This window comes from Crinia signifera, chromosome 2 (genome assembly GCF_055691185.1).
Source record: "Crinia signifera chromosome 2, ASM5569118v1, whole genome shotgun sequence".
In the NCBI taxonomy this organism is placed as follows: Eukaryota; Metazoa; Chordata; class Amphibia; order Anura; family Myobatrachidae; genus Crinia; species Crinia signifera.
This window is the reverse complement of record NC_139218.1, coordinates 151,077,756-151,101,996: the sequence shown is the minus strand read 5'-3', so window position 1 is coordinate 151,101,996 and position 24,241 is coordinate 151,077,756. Positions and strand designations below refer to the sequence as shown.

Sequence of the window (24,241 nt, the reverse complement as noted above, 5' to 3'; positions counted from 1 at the left end):
ATGCTGCTTAACAGAGTAGGGATTGCTCCAACCTCTGCTCCAAAGATGAGAGTTTGCAGCGAGTAAAAAAGAAAGCTAGACAGGATGGTGTTACTGTTGGTCCTGTTGCACTGCTGCCATCCATGTGCGGGTAATCCACATTGGTGGATGGTGAGCGGCACCAGGTCAGGGTAGTGCAACCATCGAGTATAGTGAGCACCAAGATTCTGCCCTCTTATGCTGCATGCGCTGTTACAGACAGGGAGAGAAGGTAAGAGGCGGGAAGATGGAGAAATCCCTTATATTAGGTGCGGGTATGTGTCTGTTCTATCATGTGCTGTGGACACCGCCGCGCACGGCGGTTTGGTCTGGACGTTCGTTTCACACCGGAGGGCTTTCTCAACCGATGTGTGTGTTTAAGAAGTGTAAATATTATATGTTTTGTGTGTCCTTATGTATGTATGTATGTATGTATGTATGTATGTATGTATGTGTGTGTGTGTAATGTACTGTATAGAGTTATTTTATAAAAAATTAATAAAAGCTAAGTTTTAGTAACTGTAACTTGGCCTGGCATTATAACCCCTGAGATGTATGTATATGTGTGTGTGTGTGTAAACTGTTAAACAATAAGGGCTACATTTACTAAAGCTTCTAAAAATAAAGAGATTCTGATTCGGTCTATAATTCATCTATTTTATCAAGAATCTGATTGGTTGATATGCATGGGCGGATTTAGGGGTGAGGGCGCCCGTAGGCACAACAATAATGGCCGCCCCCCCTGCCTAATTGTATTATTTTTATTGATTAGTTATAAGCCCTCATTTAATTGCAAATTTAATATAATAATAAAAAAAGCCAACAACTGTAACTTTTTTTTATTATGTATACATATTTACTAAGTAGGACCACTTACAGGGGCAGTACATGCATGTCCTATTCATTTACACTCTATTCAGGATGGAATATGGTACAGTACAGTGGATATTTTGCAGTTACTGGTACATTTCAGGCTGACCGTACTATCACATGCATCCAGGTGCCGCCCCCAAACATGTGCCGCCCCTAGGCACGTGCCTCACGTGCCTAATAGGAAATTTGGCACTGTTGATATGGACAACATGGCCTCTTTCATTTTTAGAAGCTTTAGTAAATTGACACCTAAGAATGGTCAACAAAACAAATGGCAAGGTTTTAAGAAAAACTTTCATGGGGAATCTAGCTCAGCTAGTTTTAACAGAGGAATCTTCCCTATAATGTCTGTGTGAGATATGTATATATATGTATATATATATATATATATATATATATATATATATATATATATATATATATATATATATTCTGGGGCTGTGACCCATCCATCTTTCTGGTCTTGACAAAGGGCCCGCAGTGGCTCGAAACGTCGACATTTTTCAATGAGATTATGGTGATGTATCAATAAATTTTATCTGCATCTAAGTTGGAAGACTGGTGAGTGCTCTTTATATATATATATATATATATATATATATATATATATATATATATATATATATATATATATATATTGCATTAATTACAGACCTTTAAAGATACAGTACAGCCATGTCTCCCACATAAGCAACATTTGCCTTTTCACAGATAAGAGTACCCGACACTGCAAATACTCATAAGTCAGGCACCCATCTACATCCATTGTGACATCTGTTAAAGGGACAGGAGTGGGTGCTATCTGGGGGTGAAAAAACTAACCTGTGGTTAGTGTAGAGCGCTTACCCAGAGTTGTTTTATCAAAAGCAGCTGCTTATGGGAGTAGTCCGCTCCCAAACAGGTAAAAATAAATAAAAATGGACAAGAAAAAGCAGCGCTGACTTAACAATTAATCAGTAATTATTTAATGACAATTAAACATATTAAAATACAATACACTAAAAAACAAGAAATTAATAAAAATAAGTTGATATGGACCCAATTTTATAGTCACCAATTTAAAGGTAATTTGGCCTGCTCTGATCCTGGTGGGTGATTGTGATGGAGTCCTTATTAGCCACTTTATGGTGTCCTGTAGATGTTTGAGTGGACTCAACCGATGGCACCGAATGAATTAGCCGGCTCGGGATTCCTCACTACTGCGAGTGATCAGGCGTCCATAGTATATCTGGCAAGAGACTTCCAGGGGTAGAGGAGATCCGATCAGATGAGTAAGCAGGTGGGACAAGTCCTTAGGTGTAGAAAGGATGTTTCTTTGGAACAAATTGGGTCCAGAAGGCAAGCACCAACGCGTTTCGCATTACTACTGAGGTGCTATCTGGGGGTCTAAAGATTTCGGGTGTGTTTGTGGGATGCACTTCGGGGAATATTTGGGGGATTATGGTAATAAATTGTTTGTCTTCGGGATGGAGGTTTTGGGGTCTGTGTTGGGGGTCGCGGGGGGGAGGTATTATTTTAAATGTGGAGTTTTCTGGTTTGTTACAGCAACTTTAAATTTCTGGGGCCACTAGACTGACAAGCATTTTGAAACCAACGGCTTCCAAATCATTGTAGTGATGTATTAATTCCACCTATCTTGGTGTTGGTTCAGCCTACACTTGATTTGGTGCCACTTCTAGTAACTTTTCCACTTTGAAAATGGCACGGTGGCCATTTTCCCTGGAATTTGTTATACAGTTTTGGCTCTAGGAACATGGCAATATTTTTGGAGACCAGTGCATGCGTACTAAAGAGTAGTCTGTGGGAGCACGGTGGGTGCCATGTTTCCGGAGACCTTGGCAAGCCCAGTCTACCACGTTGACAGGATGAGGCCCACAGAGAGGAGTCTGCACACGGGTACTTTCCTCTCTTAATATGCCCCTGGAGAAACAGCGCGTCAAAATAATTTATATCCAAATGTAAACGAGCCCCAAAGCAGTTAAGTTCTATTTGTTTTGAAAAGACACTGATGCTTTTCAGTGCTTGCTTGTGTGTTGTGAATTGCGAATTGAAAGTGAAAGTGTAAATTGCGAATTGTGAATTGAAAGTGTAAGTGAAGAAAGTTAAGAAACCTTACTTAAAAATGGAGCCTTGAACAAGCCCTAGGAGCATAAATATTGTTTACCTATAGATATTTGCTAAAAGCCTCTACTGGTGCCACTCATGCTTCTGATTAAGTGATGGCCAAGACTTTTCTCTCATACTACTCCTACTACTTCACTTCTACTACTTGGAGCTCTATAATTTGACTTTGCAGCGTTCCCTTTTTTGAGCAGAAGGTGCATGAGGGTGCAGTAAAGGACCTTCCTATAGGACAGGGGTTCCCAATCTTTTTTGAATCACGGCACCCTAGAGTATCAAAATATTTTCACGGCACCCCTAGGCCAAAAATACATTTATTAGATTGGGTTTATATGTGATTCTTTGGGTCAGGTATGTGGTAAAGGACAGGATTTTCTGTTTGTACACATTTTATTAATGGCAGCCATCAGCATTGCTTTTGCTCATAAATAATTAACCATTAATAATTTGAGTTGGTCCTGGACTACCAACCCAGGGCACCCCTGCATGTGTCCCGAGGCACCCCAGGGAGCCACGGCACACAGTTTGGGAACCACTGCTATAGGAGATTGCGTTCTCTGTTCTCCCTAAACCGGTGACCCAAGCATTAGAGGAACCCTTTACAGAGGGTGAACTCCTGAATGCCCTTAAGGCATCACCAACAGGAAAGAGCCCAGGACCTGATGGCTCTCCATAATATATTCTAACATCTTTCCGGACAAACTTCTTCCTCTCTTGCTTTGCACTTATAACACTGTTTACTCAGAGAACCTTTTCTCTTGCCAGTCCCTTGGAGCCCATATTACCATTATCCTGAAAGATGGCAAAGACTCGACGTTACCATCCAGCTACAGGCCGATTTTCCTATTAAACAGAGATAAGTTGTATGCAAAACTCATGGCTACCACCTTGGACCACTAATGCCAACTGTTATCCACCCTGATCAGGTTGGTTTTGTCCTGGGGAGAGAGGCGGCAGCTGATTGGCTGACTTCCCTTCTATACAGAACCATTGCGAACAGGGTGGACTCCAAACCAGTCAGCCCTGTCCGCACAGTAACTGTGAGGTGAGTTACACCAATGCTTCAGAGTCAGAGCGTCTCCCTGACATTAAGGGAGGGTTGGCAGTATGCTGTGGTCTGTTTCTATTATATCAATTGAATGGTGCTTTCTATAACAGAGTAACACAAGTTTATGAATAGAATAGCTTTAGTAAATTCATTGTTATGTTATAATGTTATGTCAATGTTATTTGTAACTGCACCATTCAATTATTATCAATAGAATAGCTTCTAATATTCCATGGTTTTCAGGCATTCCTAACCACGGTCCTCAAGGCACACCAACAGTGCAGGTTTTAGTGATATCCAGGCTTGAGCACAGGTGACTTAATTAGTACCTGAGTGATTCTGATTAAACCATCTGTGCTGAAGCCTGGATATCACTAAAACCTGCACTGTTGGTGTGCCCTGAGGACCGTGGTTGGGAAAGCCTGGTTTAAAAACTACTGCAACATAGAACATGGCAAAACTGCTACTTTGTAAATGCTATTAATTAGACATATAGTAGAAACTACCCCAATTAATGGAGGTTTTCAGCAGCTTCTAAATTAAAACCACAGTGTAGTTAACACCATGGGTGAAATTTAATAGGATGAGAGATTCAGAAAGTGAAAGATTTGGTAAGAAATCTCCAGGGTTTTTTTAAAGCGGCAATCATTTACACTGTAAAACCAGTTTGATTATTGCATTGTAAATGATTGCTGCTCTATTACATTTCATCCAATGAGTCTATATTTTATCAGACAGGCCAGTGTAGGCTATTGGCAGCAAGAACATGTCTTCTATACATCAATGCTTTTCTGTTCATCAATCATCTCCAACATAGCAATGTTTTTCATGCTGGAGCCTGCTTCCTTTAAAGGGGAGAAAGGGAGCAATAGACCCTCTCTACAACGAAAAATAGTACAAGTTATGTATAACACTTTAACACATGTCAAAGTTTCTGTTTTATTGGTGAATTTGTAAAGATATAGATGAATGTGTATAATGTGTTGGGTTTATTCATGAATTGCTTTTTCACACTCTCTTTTCTGCAGAATTCTGAGCGCAAGCACAGAACCTTTGTTTATGTTTTGACTGTAACAGAGATCCTGGAAGATTGGGAGGATTCAGTCAGTATTGGTATGTGGATCATTGGTGTAGAACTCCTAATACTGAATGTGCATGATAGAAATACTGCGGCCATAATGTGACCTAATTCCAGTCATTCCCTCATAGGACGGAAGCGGCGCTGGTTCAGCATTGAGGAAGCGGTCTGTGCATTGCAGGGTTACAAACCAGTGCAGGCATCCTACTTCCAAAGCCTGGAGCAGACCTGCCACCCTAACAATGGAGCCATCCCCATGCCCAGCCAAAGTGCTCTACCTGATGTCAGATGACCTACTTACCCTACGGACTCAATATTGCCGTTTCTCTCTTTTCTTCTGTATAGAGAGGCAAATTCCAGACAGAGCCTCACTCAAAGTGCTGCACTCCATTGGGCATCTGTCATTGTGTACAGCAGAGATGGATTGTGCATGTTGTGATCTTTAATTTCCCATAGGACCTGGAAACATTCAGTTAGTTTGCTGTTACCTTCATTTGTGCCATGAATCTTCCCTTAAATTTAGTCATAGAGTGGAAATTCTTTGCTTCAATTCCACTATCCATGTGGTGCCACTGAAATGTTTTTCCTCCCTAATGCATTTGCACATAGCCATACTGTTTTCGGTTCCATCTTTCACAGGTACTGAATGTTCATCTTACTAATAAACAGGTACTTCTATGAAGATGCAGCCAATATTCCTGCACAAATATAGGGTTATTCTCCAAAGTGCATAACAAAAAATATAAAACAAATTTGTGTTTAAATAGTTATTTGAACTTTGTCGAAAAACCACCATGATAATAAGAAATTATCCATTTATAAGTAGGCAAGCATATATCACACTAGCCGTTGATGGTTAGGATTTGGTTTATTAGACATTAGTCACTGACTTTATCAACAAATAGATCCATATTTTATTTTACATTTACATACATTTTAAAGAAGATATTTAAACTTTTTTTGTTTTGTTTTACATTTAGGTCTAATCTATACATACAGTTGTTTAGGGGTTTTTCAATAATTTAAAGTACTCTGAAATCGAGAAAATGACATTTAATAATGTACACCTGTTATGTTGTCCTCACTGTTTAAAAGGACTTGGTGATCATTTATGAAAGTAGCAGCTAATATTACCTGTTTTCCTTCTGATTTCAGACAACAATTCCATATGTGTTTTTGGTTGTACCCATTCCTCCTCAATCTTTTACAGTTGTGTAAAATACACTGATCCCCCTAATCACAGGATGTGTGACCTAACTGTGCCAGGCAACTATGTTCTTAAAATATGCATCGCAATCTGCTATTTTTTACCAATTCTTTTGCAACAAAACGACTAATTCTTTAGTCTTAGCACACTGTTAGTGAATTAAGAAGCAAAATTCCCCATAAAACTTTGCAAGCTGGGTACAAAGGCAAGAGAAAGAGTTCTTATGACTTACTGTCACCACACATTGTCCTACTTACTGTACTTTATATCAATGCAAAAAAATATTCTAATCCTGAATACTTGGAAACTCAAGCATAAAAATCGCTACTTGCAGGGGATGCACGTAAGTCACATCAGGGGCGAAATGTAATAGGGCGCAATTTTTAGTCATATCCAGGCTTCACCCATCCAGCTGTCCCCGGCAGCATTCTTTTTACAGGCAAACCAAGTCCAAGGGGGCCCATTAATGCCCCACATGCTGGGATTTGTTTTTCGCCAAGTCCAAGCATGCGGAGGAGGCCTGCTGGGACTTGTAGTTCAACTGTAAAAAGCAATGTTTTTATTTTATTTTACACGTATCAGCCCATGGTGGGTGAAGCCTGAGGTGGTCGCCACTCCCCCAGGTACCCCGTCCAGGGCTGACCAGCAACAATGAGCATTGTACAGCCGGGGGACCTTACATAAAAAGTGTCCCCCAGCTGGTTCCAAAAAACATGGGGGGACCCCAGTTTTTTTGTTCCCCATATTTTTGGAACCAGGACCGGTCCAAGAGTCTGGGCTGGTTTCAGAAATACGGGGGACCCCTACGCTTTTTGTCCCTCGTATTTTTGGAACCAGGTCCGGCTCAATGAGCCAATTTTTTTTTTTTACCACAATTCGCAACCTACAGTATTAAATGTGCGATTTTTGAAAAATGTGTGAATTCACCCATTTTTGACCAAAAATTACACATATCTAAAAATCGCACCATATTACATTTCGCCCCAGGTGTCTTGTGCTCCATGGCAGACACACCTATATAAAAATACATAATGTATCAAATTTTAATAGCATTGTTGCCATTTACTGTATGCACACACTTTTTTTGTTTTGCTACTTCGGAGAATACTCTGCAAAGTGCAACTTATCCATTTTTAAACCTTTTCACTTGTGTGATATTTATTTCGGTACTTGTTTCCTAGCACGGCCACAACGATTTGGATCTCGGGCATCGCATGTAAAAAAATCGCGTCGGTCGCATCGCATGTGGGCAAAAAATCGCATGCGATGCGACCGACGCGATGCCCGCGATTTTACATAGGGAACAATGTAAAATGCCTCAATTGACCCAATTAAACATAGGGAACAATGTTAAATGGTAGAATAAATGATCTAAATTAGTAAATATAACAATGATTTAAATTAATAGAAGATGTTTAGAGAGCGCCACACAATTTTTGAAAAATTGATTACAGTTTATTATAAAAAATACATATAAAAATAAATATAAAAATACACAATTAGAAATAACTCATACTGTATAAAAAAGTCACAATAAATGACCAAGATATAATTAATAGTATCCGGCTCTAAATCACTCAATTTAGGAATATATAATGAGATTTCAAATTTTCTTAGACACACAACCCTGTGCGCACCAGGGTGTGTGTATTAATTGAAAAAAATAGTCCTCCAAATTTCTTTTTAGAAGGTACGTGTATGGCAATTTTTGTCAGTGCCAAAAGAACTTTAAAACTTTGATTGGTGAAAATAACAGGACACCCTGAGAGTTGGATAGGTGTCTAATCACCATGAGGTACAGACTGTACAATATATTGGCTGCAATGTTCCTCTGTATGTGAATGTGAAATATACTTATTTGCCGCAGAAGAAAGGTTTTCAATAGGTGAGCTCGCTACGACCCGCTTAGGCTCTAGCTGTATGTGGCGAGCCTCTGTTGTGGGTAGAGCGGGGAGCAAGCCTCACTGACCTGTTGATGTTTGTGACAGGACCTTCTTCTCCAGTGTTAAACGGCTTGCAGACACTTTGAGTAGGTGGCAGCTGTGCGTTATAGAGGATGCAGTCGTTCACAGGGAAATCAAGATGTGATGAGTGAGGGCTCTGGATAGGTATGGGTCACAAAGTGACAGTCCTTGACGCGTTTCTCCGCAGACGATAACGGCGGTTTCTTCAGAAGGAAGGTTCCTTCTGAATCATCGCGTCGGTAGCATCGCATGCTTTTTTTGGCCGCATGCGATGCGACCGACGCAATTCTGACCTTTTTAATGCATTTCAATGGCAAATCGCGGGCATCGCGTCGGTCGCATCGCATACCATTAGAAATGACCCGCGATGCCCGCGATTGTGGCCGTGCTAGGAAACAAGTACCTTTATTTCTTATACACTTATCAAAGCTGTTTTGCAGTGCACAAATTATAACAATAACACACTGTGACTTTAATTAGCCTGTCTCCTTCATTGTCATATAACTAATGACAGGAACATACAACTGTGATCATGCAATGTTTAAACACTGTTTTGGAACCTGTGATGGTTTCAAGTTATGTGATATCTACTGAATGCTCTTGATTTGCTCATGAGGTTATTAATTCATACTGGTTACAAAGAACAAACAAAATAACCCACTACCTCTTGGAACGAAGGCACTGTTAAGATATTTAGTGTTGCATGTCTTAAACAGGCTGTGCACTTTTGGATTACGTCTCTAAAAAAAAAAAAAACTATTACAAATAGGGGTGGGAGAGATAACCCAGGTATTTTTAGTGAAATGCACCATGACTAATGTTTTTTTTTTTTTTTTTAAACATTATCCAAAAGTGTACAACCCCCTTTATTAAAGGAAGTATTGGGTAAATATGTGCATTGATTTAAAAGAAAAAGTGTGCTACTTACTGCCTTGTGAGTACTGTAGAGTTACAAATCTTTGTAGTTTACGGTGGAGGAATATCATAACAAACCTCCTATTTTAATGTATAGATTCCTTTAATGTTTTGTGGTAAAGTGTGAGAATTGAGGGCTGGACGTTTTGTTCTACTTTTGTGATGGAATACTAATTGAATTAAACGAATACGCCTTAAATCTCACATGTATATGTTCTGTTTCACTTTTTCAGTAAAAATTGAATATTAGAACAGCTACATTACTGTACTATTGGACATTTACATTATGTTTTTTTTTTCTCATTTAGTCAAAACCAACTCCTTGTCTAGGTAGGGATTCATATTTGGTGCTTGGTTTACAAACTAATTATTTGGTATATGGGGACAAATGTGCTTTTTGGGCGCACTCTTTGTTTAACCCCTTCCTGACAGAGCCAGTTTTTGCGTTCCTGACAGAGCCCTTTTTTTCAAATCTGACATGTATCACTTAAGTGGGGATAACTTTTTTTTGCTTTTACTTATCCCAGTGATTTTGAGATTGTTTTTTCGTGACACATTGTACTTCAAATTGATGGTAAATTTGGGTCGATACAGTCTGTGTTTTTTTGTGAAAAATACCAAAATGTCGTAAAAAAATGGAAAATTTAGCAATTTGCAAAATGTTAAATTTTCTGCTTGTGAGACAAATAATCATACCACTCAAAATAGTTAATAACTAACATAGACCATATGTCTACTTTATGTTTCCATCATTATTTCAACTTCCTTTTAATTTTTTTGGACACTAGGAGGCTTACAATATGAATAGCAAATTCTCAAATTTTCAAGAAAATTTCAAACACTGATTTTTTTAGGGACCAGTTCAGTTCTGATGTGACTTTGAGGGACTTGTATGTGAGACACCCCCATAAATGATACCATTTCAAAAACTGCACCCCTCATAGTATTCAAAACAGCATTTTGGAAGTTTGTTAACCCTTTAGGTGTTTCACAGGAATTAAAACAATGTGTAGGTGAAATTTCAAAATTTCATTTTTTTTGCAGATTTGCAATTTTAATACATTTTTCTAAGGAACACAGTACATTTTACTAGAGAAATGTGACTAAAAATTGATTCCCCCAATTCTTTTGTTTTCATAAATATCCTATATGTGGCCCTAGTGTGCACGTTGACCAAACCACAGGCTTCATAATAGAAGGAGCACCTACTTGATTTTGGAGCCTCCTTTTTATGAGATTATTTTTTAGGCACCATGTAGGTTTCTAGGCACCATAAGATGCTAAAAGTTAGGAACCCCCCCCCCCCCACAAGTGACCCCATTTTGCAAACTACACCCCTCAGGGAATTCATCTAGGGGTATAGTGTACATTTCAAACCCCCAGGGGTTTCACCAATTGTGGTACAACTGGGCAGTGAAAATTAAAAATTAAATTTTTTACACAAAAATGCAGTTCTGGCTCAAAATTTTTCATTTTCAGAAGGTATGAAGTAGAAAAAGCACCCCAAAATCTGTGCCCCAATTTCTCCCGAGTACGGCAATGCCTCACATGTGACCAAAAAGTACCATTTGGGTGCATGGCAGGACTCAGAAAGGAAGGAGTGATTTTTGGATTTTGCAGCTCAGATTCTGGTGGAATGTTGGTGGGTGCTATGTTGCATTAGCAAGACCCCCCAAGCACCAATACAGTGGAACCCCCCCACAAGTGACCCCATTTTGCAAACTACACCCCTCAGGGAATTCATCTAGGGGTATAGTGTACATTTCAAACCCCCAGGGGTTTCACCAATTTTGATACAACTGGGCAGTGAAAATGAAAAATTACATTTTTTTACACAAAAATGCAGTTCTGGCTCAAAATTTTTCATAAGGTATGAAGGAGAAAAAGCACCCCAAAATCTGTGCCCCAATTTCTCCCGAGTATGGCAATGCCTCATATGTGACCAAAAAATACCAGTTGGGTGCATGGCAGGACTCAGAAGGGAAGGAGTGATTTTTGGTGGTGGAATGTTGGTGGGTGCTATGTCGCATTAGCAAGACCCCCAAAGCACCAATACAGTGGAACCCCCCCACAAGTGACCCCATTTTGCAAACTAAACCCCTCAGGGAATTCATCTAGGGGTATAGTGTACATTTCAAACCCCCAGGGGTTTCACCAATTTTGATACAACTGGGCAGTGAAAATGAAAAATTACATTTTTTTTACACAAAAATGCAGTTCTGGCTCAAAATTTTTCATTTTCAGAAGGTATGAAGGAGAAAAAGCACCCCAAAATCTGTGCCCCAATTTCTCCCGAGTACGGCAATGCCTCACATGTGACCAAAAAATACCATTTGGGTGCATGGCAGGACTCAGAAGGGAAGGAGTGATTTTTGGATTTTGCAGCTCAGATTCTGGTGGAATTTTGGTGGGTGCTATGTCGCATTAGCAAGACCCCCCAAGCACCAATACAGTGGAACCCCCCCACAAGTGACCCCATTTTGCAAACTACACCCCTCAGAGAATTCATCTAGGGGTATAGTGTACATTTCAAACCCCCAGGGGTTTCACCAATTTTGATACAACTGGGCTGTGCAAATGCAAAATTACATTTTTTACACAAAAATGCAGTTCTGGCTCAAAATTTTTCATTTTCACAAGGAATGAAGGAGACAAAGCACCCCAAAATCTGTGCCCCAATTTCTCCCGAGTACGGCAATGCCTCACATGTGACCAAAAAATACCAGTTGGGTGCATGGCAGGACTCAGAAAGGAAGGAGTGATTTTTGGATTTTGCAGCTCAGATTCTGGTGGAATGTTGGTGGGTGCTATGTTGCATTAGCAAGACCCCCCAAGCACCAATACAGTGGAACCCCCCCACAAGTGACCCCATTTTGCAAACTACACCCCTCAGGGAATTCATCTAGGGGTATAGTGTACATTTCAAACCCCCAGGGGTTTCACCAATTTTGATACAACTGGGCTGTGCAAATGAAAAATTACATTTTTTTTACACAAAAATGCAGTTCTGGCTCAAAATTTTTCATTTTCATAAGGTATGAAGGAGAAAAAGCACCCCAAAATCTGTGCCCCAATTTCTCCCGAGTATGGCAATGCCTCATATGTGACCAAAAAATACCAGTTGGGTGCATGGCAGGACTCAGAAGGGAAGGAGTGATTTTTGGTGGTGGAATGTTGGTGGGTGCTATGTCGCATTAGCAAGACCCCCAAAGCACCAATACAGTGGAACCCCCCCACAAGTGACCCCATTTTGCAAACTACACCCCTCAGGGAATTCATCTAGGGGTATAGTGTACATTTCAAACCCCCAGGGGTTTCACCAATTTTGATACAACTGGGCAGTGAAAATGAAAAATTACATTTTTTTACACAAAAATGCAGTTCTGGCTCAAAATTTTTCATTTTCAGAAGGTATGAAGGAGAAAAAGCACCCCAAAATCTGTGCCCCAATTTCTCCCGAGTACGGCAATGCCTCATGTGTGACCAAAAAGTGGCAAGACTCAGAAGGGAAGGAGTGATATTTGGATTTTGCAGCACAAATTCTGGTGGAATGTTGGTGGGTGCTATGTCGCATTAGCAAGACCCCCCAAGCACCAATACAGTGGAACCCCCCCCACAAGTGACCCCATTTTGCAAACTACACCCCTCAGGGAATTCATCTAGGGGTATAGTGTACATTTCAAACCCCCAGGGGTTTCACCAATTTTGATACAACTGGGCTGTGCAAATGCAAAATTACATTTTTTACACAAAAATGCAGTTCTGGCTCAAAAATTTTCATTTTCACAAGGAATGAAGGAGACAAAGCACCCCAAAATCTGTGCCCCAATTTCTCCCGAGTACGGCAATGCCTCACATGTGACCAAAAAATACCAGTTGGGTGCATGGCAGGACTCAGAAAGGAAGGAGTGATTTTTGGATTTTGCAGCTCAGATTCTGGTGGAATGTTGGTGGGTGCTATGTGGCATTAGCAAGACCCCCGAAGCACGGTGAAATGATGAACCTAATAATCCATAGATGTGTGGTATATTTTAAAACACTCCTTTATACATAGGCCGGGTTTGTCGGGGCAAGTTTCACAGTGGAAAATAGTTTCCTTTCTTATTCCCTTTTTATAGCAAACTTTGCACCTTTTTTGTGTCCTGCCCTTTCTTGCAGTGGAGGGGATTTCGTTCGGAAAATGCTGCCCTGGTACAATACGGGGGCCAGTACTAGAAGTACTGGGGCCCTCTGCCTGCTGGTTCCCAAATACTAGGCCCTTTATGACTTCCTCTTGAAAGTGCATAAATGTCCCCCTCTGGCCGGTAGAACGGAATAGCACGTTAGCGTTATACAGTGCCATCTGAATGATATACACGGCCAGCTTCTTGTACCAGATTTTTGTTTTCCGCAGGGCACTGTACGGCTTCAGTACCTGATCTGAAAGATCCACTCCGCCCATGTACCTATTGTAATCCAGGATACAATTAGGTTTTGAGGTGTGGGTACTGGTACCTCGTACAGGGACGGAGGTGGTACTGTCTCCATGAATTGTTGTCAGTATAAGGACATCCCTCTTGTCCTTATATTTGACCAACAACATATTTTCGGTGCATATTCCCCTGCTTTCACCCCTTCTCATTACTTGGGCAATGTGCGTTTTTGGGAGGCCTCTTTGGTTCTTGCGCACAGTACCGCAAGCTGCTGTACCTCTTGAACCAAGGGCCTTAAACAGGGGGATGCTAGTGTAAAAGTTATCCACATAGAGGTGATAACCTTTATCCAGGAAGGGGTGCACTAAATCCCAGACAATTTTTCCACTAACACCTACGAGGGAGGGGGGGCATTCTGGCGGTTCAATTCTTGAATCCTTCCCTTCATATACCCTAAACCTGTGAGTGTACCCTGAGGTGCTTTCACACAGCTTATACATTTTTATGCCATACCTTGCCCTCTTACTGGGAAGGTACTGGCGGAATTTAACCCTTCCTTTAAAATGTATAAGGGACTCGTCTATGCAAATGAATTTATCTGGGATGTACATCTCTTCAAATTTGGCACTGAAATGATCAATGACCGGCCTGACTTTGAATAGCCGGTCAAAGGTGGGATCATCTCTGGGTGGGCACTGTGCATTATCGTTGTAATGCAAAAATTTAAGGATCGTCTCAAATCGAGCCCGGGGCATGGCCATACGGTAAAATGGGGTGCTGTACAGAACATCTGTACTCCAATATTGCCTAATTTCTGGCTTTTTTACTATGCCCATATGAAACACCAGACCCCAAAACGTCATCATCTCTACTGCATCTACAGGGGTCCACCTAGCAAATGATGACGTGGGGTTTTGAGCAATAAACTGCTGGGCATATAAATTAGTTTGGTCCACCATTAAATTTATAAAATCATCAGAGAAAAATAATTTGAAAAAGTCAATTTCTCTGAGACCTGTGGAATCAAATTGGATTCCTGGCATGGCCAAAAACTCAGGAACCTGGGGCTCAAAATTGTCTGGTGGTGGGGTCCATACGAGATCAATTATTGGGGGGTGGGTCTCAGCTGCTCTACGGGGGCGTCTTTGAGGGGGTCCCTCATCACCAGAGGAGGAAGAGGAGCTTAAGACGAATCCTTCAAATTCCCCGCTTGCATCACTGGCTGTGTCAGAGTCAGAGGCAAGCATGGCATATGCCTCCTCCGCTGAATACATTCTTCTGGATGACTGGGATGACATTTGGGATGCCATTTTTATTTTTGTGTTACTGGTAGTGAAATGTTTCAACACGTGTATAGTGTAGGGGGGGGTACAAACTTTATTTCAACCCGGGGGGTATGTAGTGTGTAGTGTGTATGTAGTGCAGAAAAAAAAAATACTTTATACAAAAAAAAAAAATTGAAGGGGTTAAAAAAAAAAAAAATTGAAGGGGTTAAAAAAAAAATTGAAGGGGTTTAAAAAAAAAAAAAAAAAAAGGTCCTGCGCCAAAAATTGAGCACAGATGTTGGTCAGTAACGTCCGTCACTGAACAGCGCTCAAAGGCAACAGGAATTTGATCAAAAAAAAAAAAAATAGATCAACCCTGTGCCGAAAAAGATGATCAGTGATGTACGTCACTGATCAGCGCACAGTGGCCACAGGACACCCACAAAATCACAGTGTGTGTAAAAAAAAAATTTAAAAAAGACCCCACAGCACCCACAAAAAAAAAAAAGGTGATCAGTGATGCGACACTGATTACCAGTGAGGGGCAGCAGGTGCACAACCTTTGGTGCAACTGGCAGGTATATATAAAAAAAAAAAACCTCTGCACCCCCAAAAAGTTGCTGATCACCTCAGATATAGTGATCAGCACAAAAGGCGGGGGCAGCAGACACAAAATTTAGCACTCTCTGTCACTATCTCTCTCTATCTCTCACTATCTATCACTCTATGACACTGCAGCAGCAGCACTGACAGTTATATATATGAAAAATAACCCCTGCACCCCCAAAAAGTTGCTGGGGGTGCACAAAATGGGGGCAGCAGACACAAAATATAGCAGTCTCTATCACTCTCTGTCACTATCTCTCTCTATCTCTCTATCTCTCACTATCTATCACTCTATGACACTGCAGCAGCAGCACTGACAGGTATATATATATATAAAAAAAAACCTGCGCCCCCAAAAAGTTGCTGATCAGTTAATTTATACTGATCAGCACAAAAGGGGGGGCAGCAGTCAGTTATATAAAAAATATATAGCACAATCTGTCACTATCTCTCTATCTCTCTCTATCTCTCTCTATCTCTCTATCTATAACTCTATTACACTGCAGCAGCACAAAATATAGCACTCTCTGTCACTAGGCCTCTCTATCTCTCTCTCTATCTCTCTCTATCTCTCTCTATCTCTCTCTATCTCTCTATCTAATAACTCGCAGCAGCACAACACAGCACAGGATGTCACAATAAGAAGCAAGATCCAGGCAGTGATCAGGTAAGTATTTAGCAAGGTTCTGGTCAGTATATGGCGGCAGCTGGGCACGGTGACCGCACTGCACGCTATTCCAGACCGGAATGGCGTCTGCAGTGCAGTCACCGTTAGTTTAAACCCCCCTCCATGGCTGTGATTGGTCCGTCGGTCCGACGAACCAATCACGGCCTTTGGGGGCGGGCGGGGTGAGGTGGGGTGACACCAGTGTCACCCTTACACCCCGCGGTGATTGGTGCTGTACTTTACAGCACCAATCACCTCCAATCCCGTGTCACCGGCGAACGTTATTCGCCGGTGACACAGAAAACGCTGTGAATGGCTGTTCACACTGAACAGCCAATCACAGCGATCGCCGATGGGGGGGCGGCATCGCAGCCCCCCCTGGGCATGCAGGGACATGTCTGCTGTCAGGGACAGCAGACATCGTCCCTCTGTCACTGCGTCTCTAGACGCAGTGACAGTTTGAAGTCATGACGTATATATACGTCATGTGTCGGGAAGTACTTCCCGGCCATGACGTATATATACGTCAAATGTCGGGAAGGGGTTAACAATTGTTAATGTATATTGAATTAATTTTAAAATGAACTTTTAATAGACATCTAAAATAAGGAGGAAAAGACCACATAGAACAATTTTAATACATATATGTTGTGTTCAGCTCAATAGCTAAATTTGAACGTATATTAAAAAAAAAAAAAAAAAAAAGTTTTCTTCTACGATCCCCATGGCAACCACGACCTAGGGATTTCTTCCCATTCACAGTAGTTAGGTTACTTTTTTTCCCCCAGGGACCTCCCCTGCTCCTCCCTTTCCTGGTTGTCTTTTTTTTTCTCCTGTTTAGTTAGATGGGACAAGTACTGTTACTTTTGTTTTAGGAGCTCACCTCATTTGCAGGGTTCCCTCTGGAGAGGAAGTTGCATGGGCGCATGACCCTTTTGAGGGTGTTTGTCCATGTTCCCCAGGGCTGCTTCAAGCATACTGCTGGGGATCGAGCCTGTGTTTCTGTAAGTCTCCATTATAATATCGCTCTGCAAAAGGTCATGGCGCTGAGCCAGGACCATGGCAGAAGTGTGTGCTGCACTTCCGCGTTCATGCTGCCATCGGAGGACTACGGGTCCCAGAATGCCGTGTGCGCACTTCCAGGATTGCACTGCAGGCTGGGTGCGTACTTCCGGGATTGCGTAGTGAGAGACTACGGATCCCAAAAGGCTGTGCACAGTTCCGCAATTGTGCTGCCGGACTCCATGCTCTGGCTGCAGCCAGTCCCCTGAGTGAAATCATTGCTGGGTGCCGGGTGGAAGCAGGAAATGCGGGGACTCGGCGGCCAGCTCATATATTAAGGGGCTACACAGGCTGAAGTTTCAAGGTTCTGGCAGTGTGGATGGTGTTTTGATCTGGTAACGGTAGGAACCCATAGCTTCTATACTGTACTGTGGCCAGTGCATGTTTTTCTTAAAGAAATTCTGCTTATGCAGGTGTCCTGTTCTGCTGTGAAATGGATCGGTCTTCCCCACCACATGATTTATAGTGTTCCTGTGAAGTAAGCTATAAGGATTTTGTTTTCAGAGTTAGTGATAGGCTTTTTTCTTCTTGTTTTTAGTGTGCCTGTTAAGTCAGCAAAGAAAAGCATATTAATTTCAATCACATGGCCTGTGACCGAGTTTTAGCAGGATCACAAGAAAAGACAGTGTGACAGCTGGCAGCTGTATCAAATCAGTCTAAAATTTTGCTTGATCTGATGAACTGGATGAAGCAGTTGAATGTTTCAAAGGAAAAATTCCTGTAGTTACAAGGCCTTAAAAGGTCTAGTGATCAGGCTAGATTTAGTTAGGAGGAGGCTGTTTCCTCTGATGAGGTGCTTCAAGTGGAGGATGTTTCTTCTGAGTAGTCTGGTGAACTAAAAGAGGAAGCCATGGAAAGTATTTTGAAAAATATATATAGGACCATGAACTATAAGGAGACAGATACACTGGTGGAAGGTGTGGACATACTTTTCGAGGATTGGTCCAAAAAGATTTGATACTTTCCTGTACATCAGGTCATGAAAGACTTCATTTCTAAAGAATTGTCGAATTAAGAGAAGAAACAAGTGAAGTTGTTACGGATTGATGATATGTACCCTGTCAAAGATGAACTCTTTCTTAATGTAGTTTGCTGAAGGGGGATGTGGCCATCGCAGAGATAACTTCTCGTACCTCAATACCCCTAGAGGGTGGAGCCTCATTCAAGGACCCGATGGACAGGAGAATGGAGAGCTCTCTTAGAAAATTACACTTTTCTGCTGCTGTGTCTTTAAAGGCAGGAGTCTCGATTGCTTCTGTGGCTTGGGCTTTAAGGCTCTGGAGTATGACGTTACATACAGACATAGAAAATAAGATACAATACACTATATACTAAATAATTTAGAGAGGATCCAGAAGCTGTGGAATTCATTTGTAAAGCATCTTTAGATGTCACTTCATTTGCAGCAAGGTCGGTGGCTGGGGTTTTAACTCGCAAGGCGCTATGACTGAGGTCCTTGTCCGCTGATGCACATTCTGAAAATAGATAAGTATCCATGCCCTTTCAGGGTTTATTCCTTTTTGGACCTAAATTGGATGCACTTATTTATAGGCTCACAGGAGGAAATTCTCTTAGGTTGCCGCAAGATTTTATGTATCATCTATGCAGATGCAGGGCTGGATTAAGGTGTGGGGGGGGGGGCAGTACCCCTGGGACTGCCTCTATCAAGGGCCCTCCTTTGGCTGGCATGTATTTTAAAAAATTATTCTTTTGGGGGCGTGGCCTGAACGAGGAAGAAGGAGGAAGCACGAAGCCAGAGCTCCTGCTTACCCTTCCTGCAAAGTTCTTTAAAACCCACTAATTGGGAACCATCAGCACCCCTACCCACCTCAGCAACACCCCAGACCAGCGGGGGACAGCGTGGGAACAGCTGCGGAATCGGGAGACCCCTTATAGAGGTCTCTGCGGATTGCGGCCTAGTACCCCTACAAGCCGGGGCCTCGATTTTGAGCCGCACCCGCCGCCGGAGCTCCGCAGCGGCGATCGCGACGGGACAGCCCGTTTTCAGCAAATTGAAGGTCCGGAGGTGCCCCCCAATACTGCCAGGCATCACCAGGGGCTCAGCCCCCCACCTAGAAGGTAGGAAGAGCCTGTGAGGCCGCCTCAGGCCTCTCACTGGGGACACGGCGGCCATCTTGGGAGCTGAGCTCAGCTGCAGCTGCGCTCCTCCTGTTGCTCCCCCAGCCACACACCTCACCCCAGACAGCGGGCAACGGAGGGCAGCACCTCATAGCCCTTACCTACACAGGCACCCACAGAGGGAAGCGCCCTTCCATACCCCATACCAGGCGCTGGAGGCAGGGGAGAGCGGCCATATTGAGTGGGGCAGACACCCCTCACTCTCCCCAGTCAGTGCTTCTTAGGCTCTGCGACCATACAGAGAGATAAAGGGATCTCACTCCCTGACCCTGGGGGGCTGCAGGCTGCTCCATGCCCGGTCCTCCTCTCCTGTGGCAGGCCCTGGTCATTTACTATCTGAATACAGCCATTCCTGTCCCCAATGCTGTGACTGCTCTATATCGCTTTATATTGGGACATATTTAAAGGCACAGCTCTGCTTTTCATCGCCACTGACCTTCCTGGGGTTAACCACTGTGTGATCTGTTACACCAATACCTAGACACTCAGAACCCCTGCGGTGGTGCTACGGGGTCCACCTTATTCTCCACTAGGGGCACTAGCCATGGCAGGTTCAGCTTGAAAAAGAAAAGACGGCCCTACATTTTGGTCTCTAGTATGGGACTTCTCAAAGTGCTAAAACTCCTATCTATGCTAATTTAGCACGTATGACTCCTCCCGCCTTCTGCCAAAAGTAGGGGGATTCCTCAGTCTCACCTATGAAAACGGAACCCATTGTTATGTAACTCTCCATGAACGGATACCTTCCATAGCTGAACAGCACAATTGTCATGCCAGCCAAACGCTCCAAGACCCCAAAACCAAACTCCCAAATCTCCTTCTTCAAACCGCCCTCTCAACAACCTAGACCTAAAGACGTGATCCCTCCCGCTACTCCCACGACCTCTCATCTCCCGTCTCCCATGACAACTCCGGTCGCCTCGCCAGCTCCTTGCTCCACGGTGGTTCCCATGGGAGATGGAGACGCCCTGACGGTGGGCACGATGAAGTGTCTTCTAACCCAATTTAAAGATGACGTCACCGCGGAATTCCGCGCCACTCTACAAGCCTGCCAACATTCGATTGACGACTTAGGCGGGCGCACTAACCACCTGGAGACTAAGATGGAGGAGGTGGTGGGGTCACACAACAGCCTACTAGATTCTCATAATGAACTTGAGGCGGAGGTCCGAGCGCTACGCGTCAAAGTAACGGATTTGGAAGATAGATCGCGGCGTAATAACATAAAGCTGCGTGGCATCCCTGAATCGGTGTTGAATAGTAGCCTGCATGACTATGCTATCAACCTCTTTAAGGGGCTCTTACCGCAGTCTTCTACTGCAACCCTTCTTATCGACCGAATACATCGCTTGCCTAAGGCCAGGGCGGCTCCGGATAATGCCCCTCGTGATGTCCTTTTACGGATGCACTACTTCCAAACGAAGGAAGCTCTGCTTAAAGCTGCCAGACCAACCTCTGACACGGCTACATCCCTTGGGGATATCCAGCTCTTCGGGGACTTATCCGCCGCAACGCTTCTGAAACGCAGGTCACTGAAGCCTATTACAGTTGCTCTACAGAAAGCTGGTACCCCCTACAGATGGGGTTTCCCCACAAAATTGTTAGTGACGCGTGAAGGTCCATTGTCTCTATCAACTCTGTAGAAGAAGGCCTGAGGCTACTACAGTCGTGGAACATTACCGACCCCATCTCCACTGGCTCCCCCAACCGCAGGCTTCAGCAGGACTGGTCTGTGGTTGAGTAGGGAGTAAGCTCTCCTAGTTATCTTGTTCTGACTGTTACCTGTTTGGTATACACTTATTTTCCCCATTATCTAAATGTGCATTAATGTCTGATTGTATGTCTTGCTCAATATTGAAGCAGTTACCACGTTATGGGACTTTTCTCAGTTTTCTCAGCCAAGAACTTAGGGTCCTATTACCTACCTATATATGTTATTTTGTATTCCAGCTAGGACTGGTTTAAGTACTTATAGTGTGATTGTATGTCTTGCTTAATATTGAAGCACTTACCACGTTATGGGTCATCTCTTAGTTTCCTCAGTCAAGAATTTAAGGTCCTGCTATTTACCTATGCATGTTACTTCGCACTCCAGTTATGTTCGGATTAAGTATTTATAGTTATATGTCTTGTGAGGCTGAGGCCTCCCCCTCTCGTTAGAGCTATGCTAATTTACTGAGATATGGTAGAAGGTGGGGGGTATGCCACTACCCCCCCTACTCTATGTACACAGCCGCCTCGTTATGGCGACTGGCTAGGATCTCAAGAGAGATCAACTTAGTCTTTTTATTTATTTTCTTTTTTAGTTCCCCTATGTCTCCCCTTTATGTCGCCTTGTACACCCCCTACTTATACATCAGGTATAGTAACTTATACTCTCGATTCCCTCAACGCCACACCAGCTGTCCTTTATGCCCGTCATGGTTAACATAGTATCTATCAATGCAAAGGGCTTAAACTCCCCTTCTAAAAGAAAGGTAGCTTTAAATTATTTTCACAAACTAAAAGCACAGGTAGTAGCGTTCCAAGAGACTAATTTTCAAAAAAATAACCCACCCCTCTTCACTGATTCCAGATACCCTCACTGTTTTACGGCCAATGGTCCACAAAAAAGGCTGGTGTAGCAATTCTTATAGCTCAACACTGTACATTTCAGCTGTCATCTAAATATGAGGATCCGGAAGGGAGATTCCTGATTCTTGTAGGCCATTTAAATAATGTTGAAACCACTTTGGTTTCGTGCTATGCTCCAAATGCCAAACAAATAGCATTTTGCAGAAACTTTTGTAGAACTCTCCAACAGCACCTGAAAGGGGCCTTGATGATACTAGGAGATTTCAATATGGTCCTCGACCCTGGTATTGATCGTTCACACCCAACTCAAAGCCGGCAGCAGAGGCCACCTACTGACCCCTCCTCTAAATTTCGTCAACTGCTCGCCGAATATGCCTTATTCGATGCCTGGAGATCCAAACACCCCTCAGTGCGAGACTACACCTTTTACTCCCATGTGCACAGGTCGTACTCTAGGATTGACATGGCACTGGTTGATAGAGAGACACTAGCATCCATTAGCAAGATTAGTATACTCCCAATATCTTGGTCAGATCATTCCCCACTTTTGCTTAGCTGGGAGGTTAGTAGATGCACAATCGCCCCGGGCTCCTGGAGACTGGGTACACATCTCATAGCACAACCAGACGCTCGCCAGACTCTGTCAGATTCGCTGGACTCATATATCAAAACCAACTCCCCCTCGGATACGTCTGTCTTCACGCATTGGTGTGCGCTGAAGGCGGTGATCCGAGGCTCAGCAATACAAGTGGCATCTAGAATGAAGCGACAGTACAAACAACGCCTAGCCTCGGCAGAAAGGAAATCAGCCACACTAGAAAGAGCCCATAAAGCAGACCCTCATAATAAAGCCCTTTTTAGACAACTCCTAATCGCCCGGGATACAGTCAACACATTTTCCCTCATAGAAGTCCACCGTAATATCCAAAGGCTTAACCAAAGATGATATACGCTGGGCAATAAGGCAGGCCGCCTATTGGCCTGCAAATTGAGAGGCCGTAGAGCCAAAGAACGCATACATGCAATTTACACCCCCAGGGGTACCAAAGTAGTTGACCCTTTTACCATAGCCGACACCTTCGCGGAGTACTACTCGCAACTGTATAATCTAAAAGATGATCCCAACACGCCCCAACCAACTTTAGCTAAAATAAATAAGTTCCTTGATAGGCTAGACCTCCCCTCTCTTGACTCAGTGGCTTGCAAAGCACTTGGCTCCCCGTGGACGCTGAGTGAAGTAGAGGCGGCCATCGATTCATTCCCCTCAGATAAAGCCCCAGGCCCAGACGGCTACCCTTCTAATTTCTTCAAAGCATTTAAGACTACACTTGCACCTGTGCTCCTGTCGATCTTTAACGAAGCCTCTCATTCCTCCTCCTTTCCTAAGGAGATGTTGGGGGCCCGAATAGTTACTATACCGAAGCCAGGCAAGCCGCCCACTGCGGTACAAAACTATCGCCCCATAGCTTTATTAAACACGGATATCAAAATATTTGCGAAGATGATAGCCAACAGAATATCGCCATTACTCCCCAAACTCATTCACCAGGACCAGGTGGGCTTTGTGCTGGGTAGGCAAGCGTCCGACAACACCCGGAGGGTCATTAACCTAATGGAGTATTGTCAACTCCAGGGCCTCCCAATGCTAATTCTCTCCCTGGACGCGGAAAAAGCCTTTGATAGGCTCAACTGGGACTACATGAAGGCCACTCTCACTAGGTTTGGGTTCAAGGGAGGAATATTACAATCCATGTTAGCGTTATACTCCGCCCCATCGGCCTCGGTATTCACTAATGGCTGTTCTTCCACCCCATTCAATATTTCCAATGGGACACGTCAAGGATGCCCCTTATCACCCCTGATGTTTGCCCTGTCCATTGAACCCCTAGCGCAATGTATTAGATCTAGGCAATCTGTCGTTGGACCTGAGATTGGCGGGCTTTCTCATAAAATCAGCCTCTTTGCTGATGACATTTTACTATGCCTACTCCAACCTGAGGCTTCTCTCTCACACCTACACAGTATCCTAGACTCCTATACAGACATCTCCTTCTACAAATTAAATACGACAAAAACAGAAGCCCTTCCTATAAATGTGCCGGAGGAGGTCCTACGTAGACTAAAAGAAAAATACAAATACTCATGGCAATCAAAATCGATTAAATATCTGGGGGTTAATCTTTCTAGAGAAGGGGATCTAATGAACTGTAACTTTGACCCACTGGGTGACATTCTATGCTATGCGATTTTCGTTATTTTGCGGTAATTAGACCACAAAATGGCGATATCACA

General features: G+C 43.1%; 1 protein-coding gene across 1 annotated transcript in view; it reads left to right on the top strand.

The window, feature by feature from the left end:
* The window catches only part of NUDT3 (nudix hydrolase 3), a 39,930-nt gene extending 30,502 nt beyond the window's left edge, over positions 1-9,428 (top strand). The window contains exons 4-5 of the mRNA XM_083173118.1: positions 5,089-5,173; positions 5,270-9,428. Of these exons, the coding sequence (XP_083029244.1) occupies positions 5,089-5,173; positions 5,270-5,430 (246 nt within the window). The 3' untranslated portion in view covers positions 5,431-9,428. The remainder of the gene's footprint in view (positions 1-5,088; positions 5,174-5,269) is intronic.
* The last annotated feature ends 14,813 nt before the right edge of the window (positions 9,429-24,241 follow it).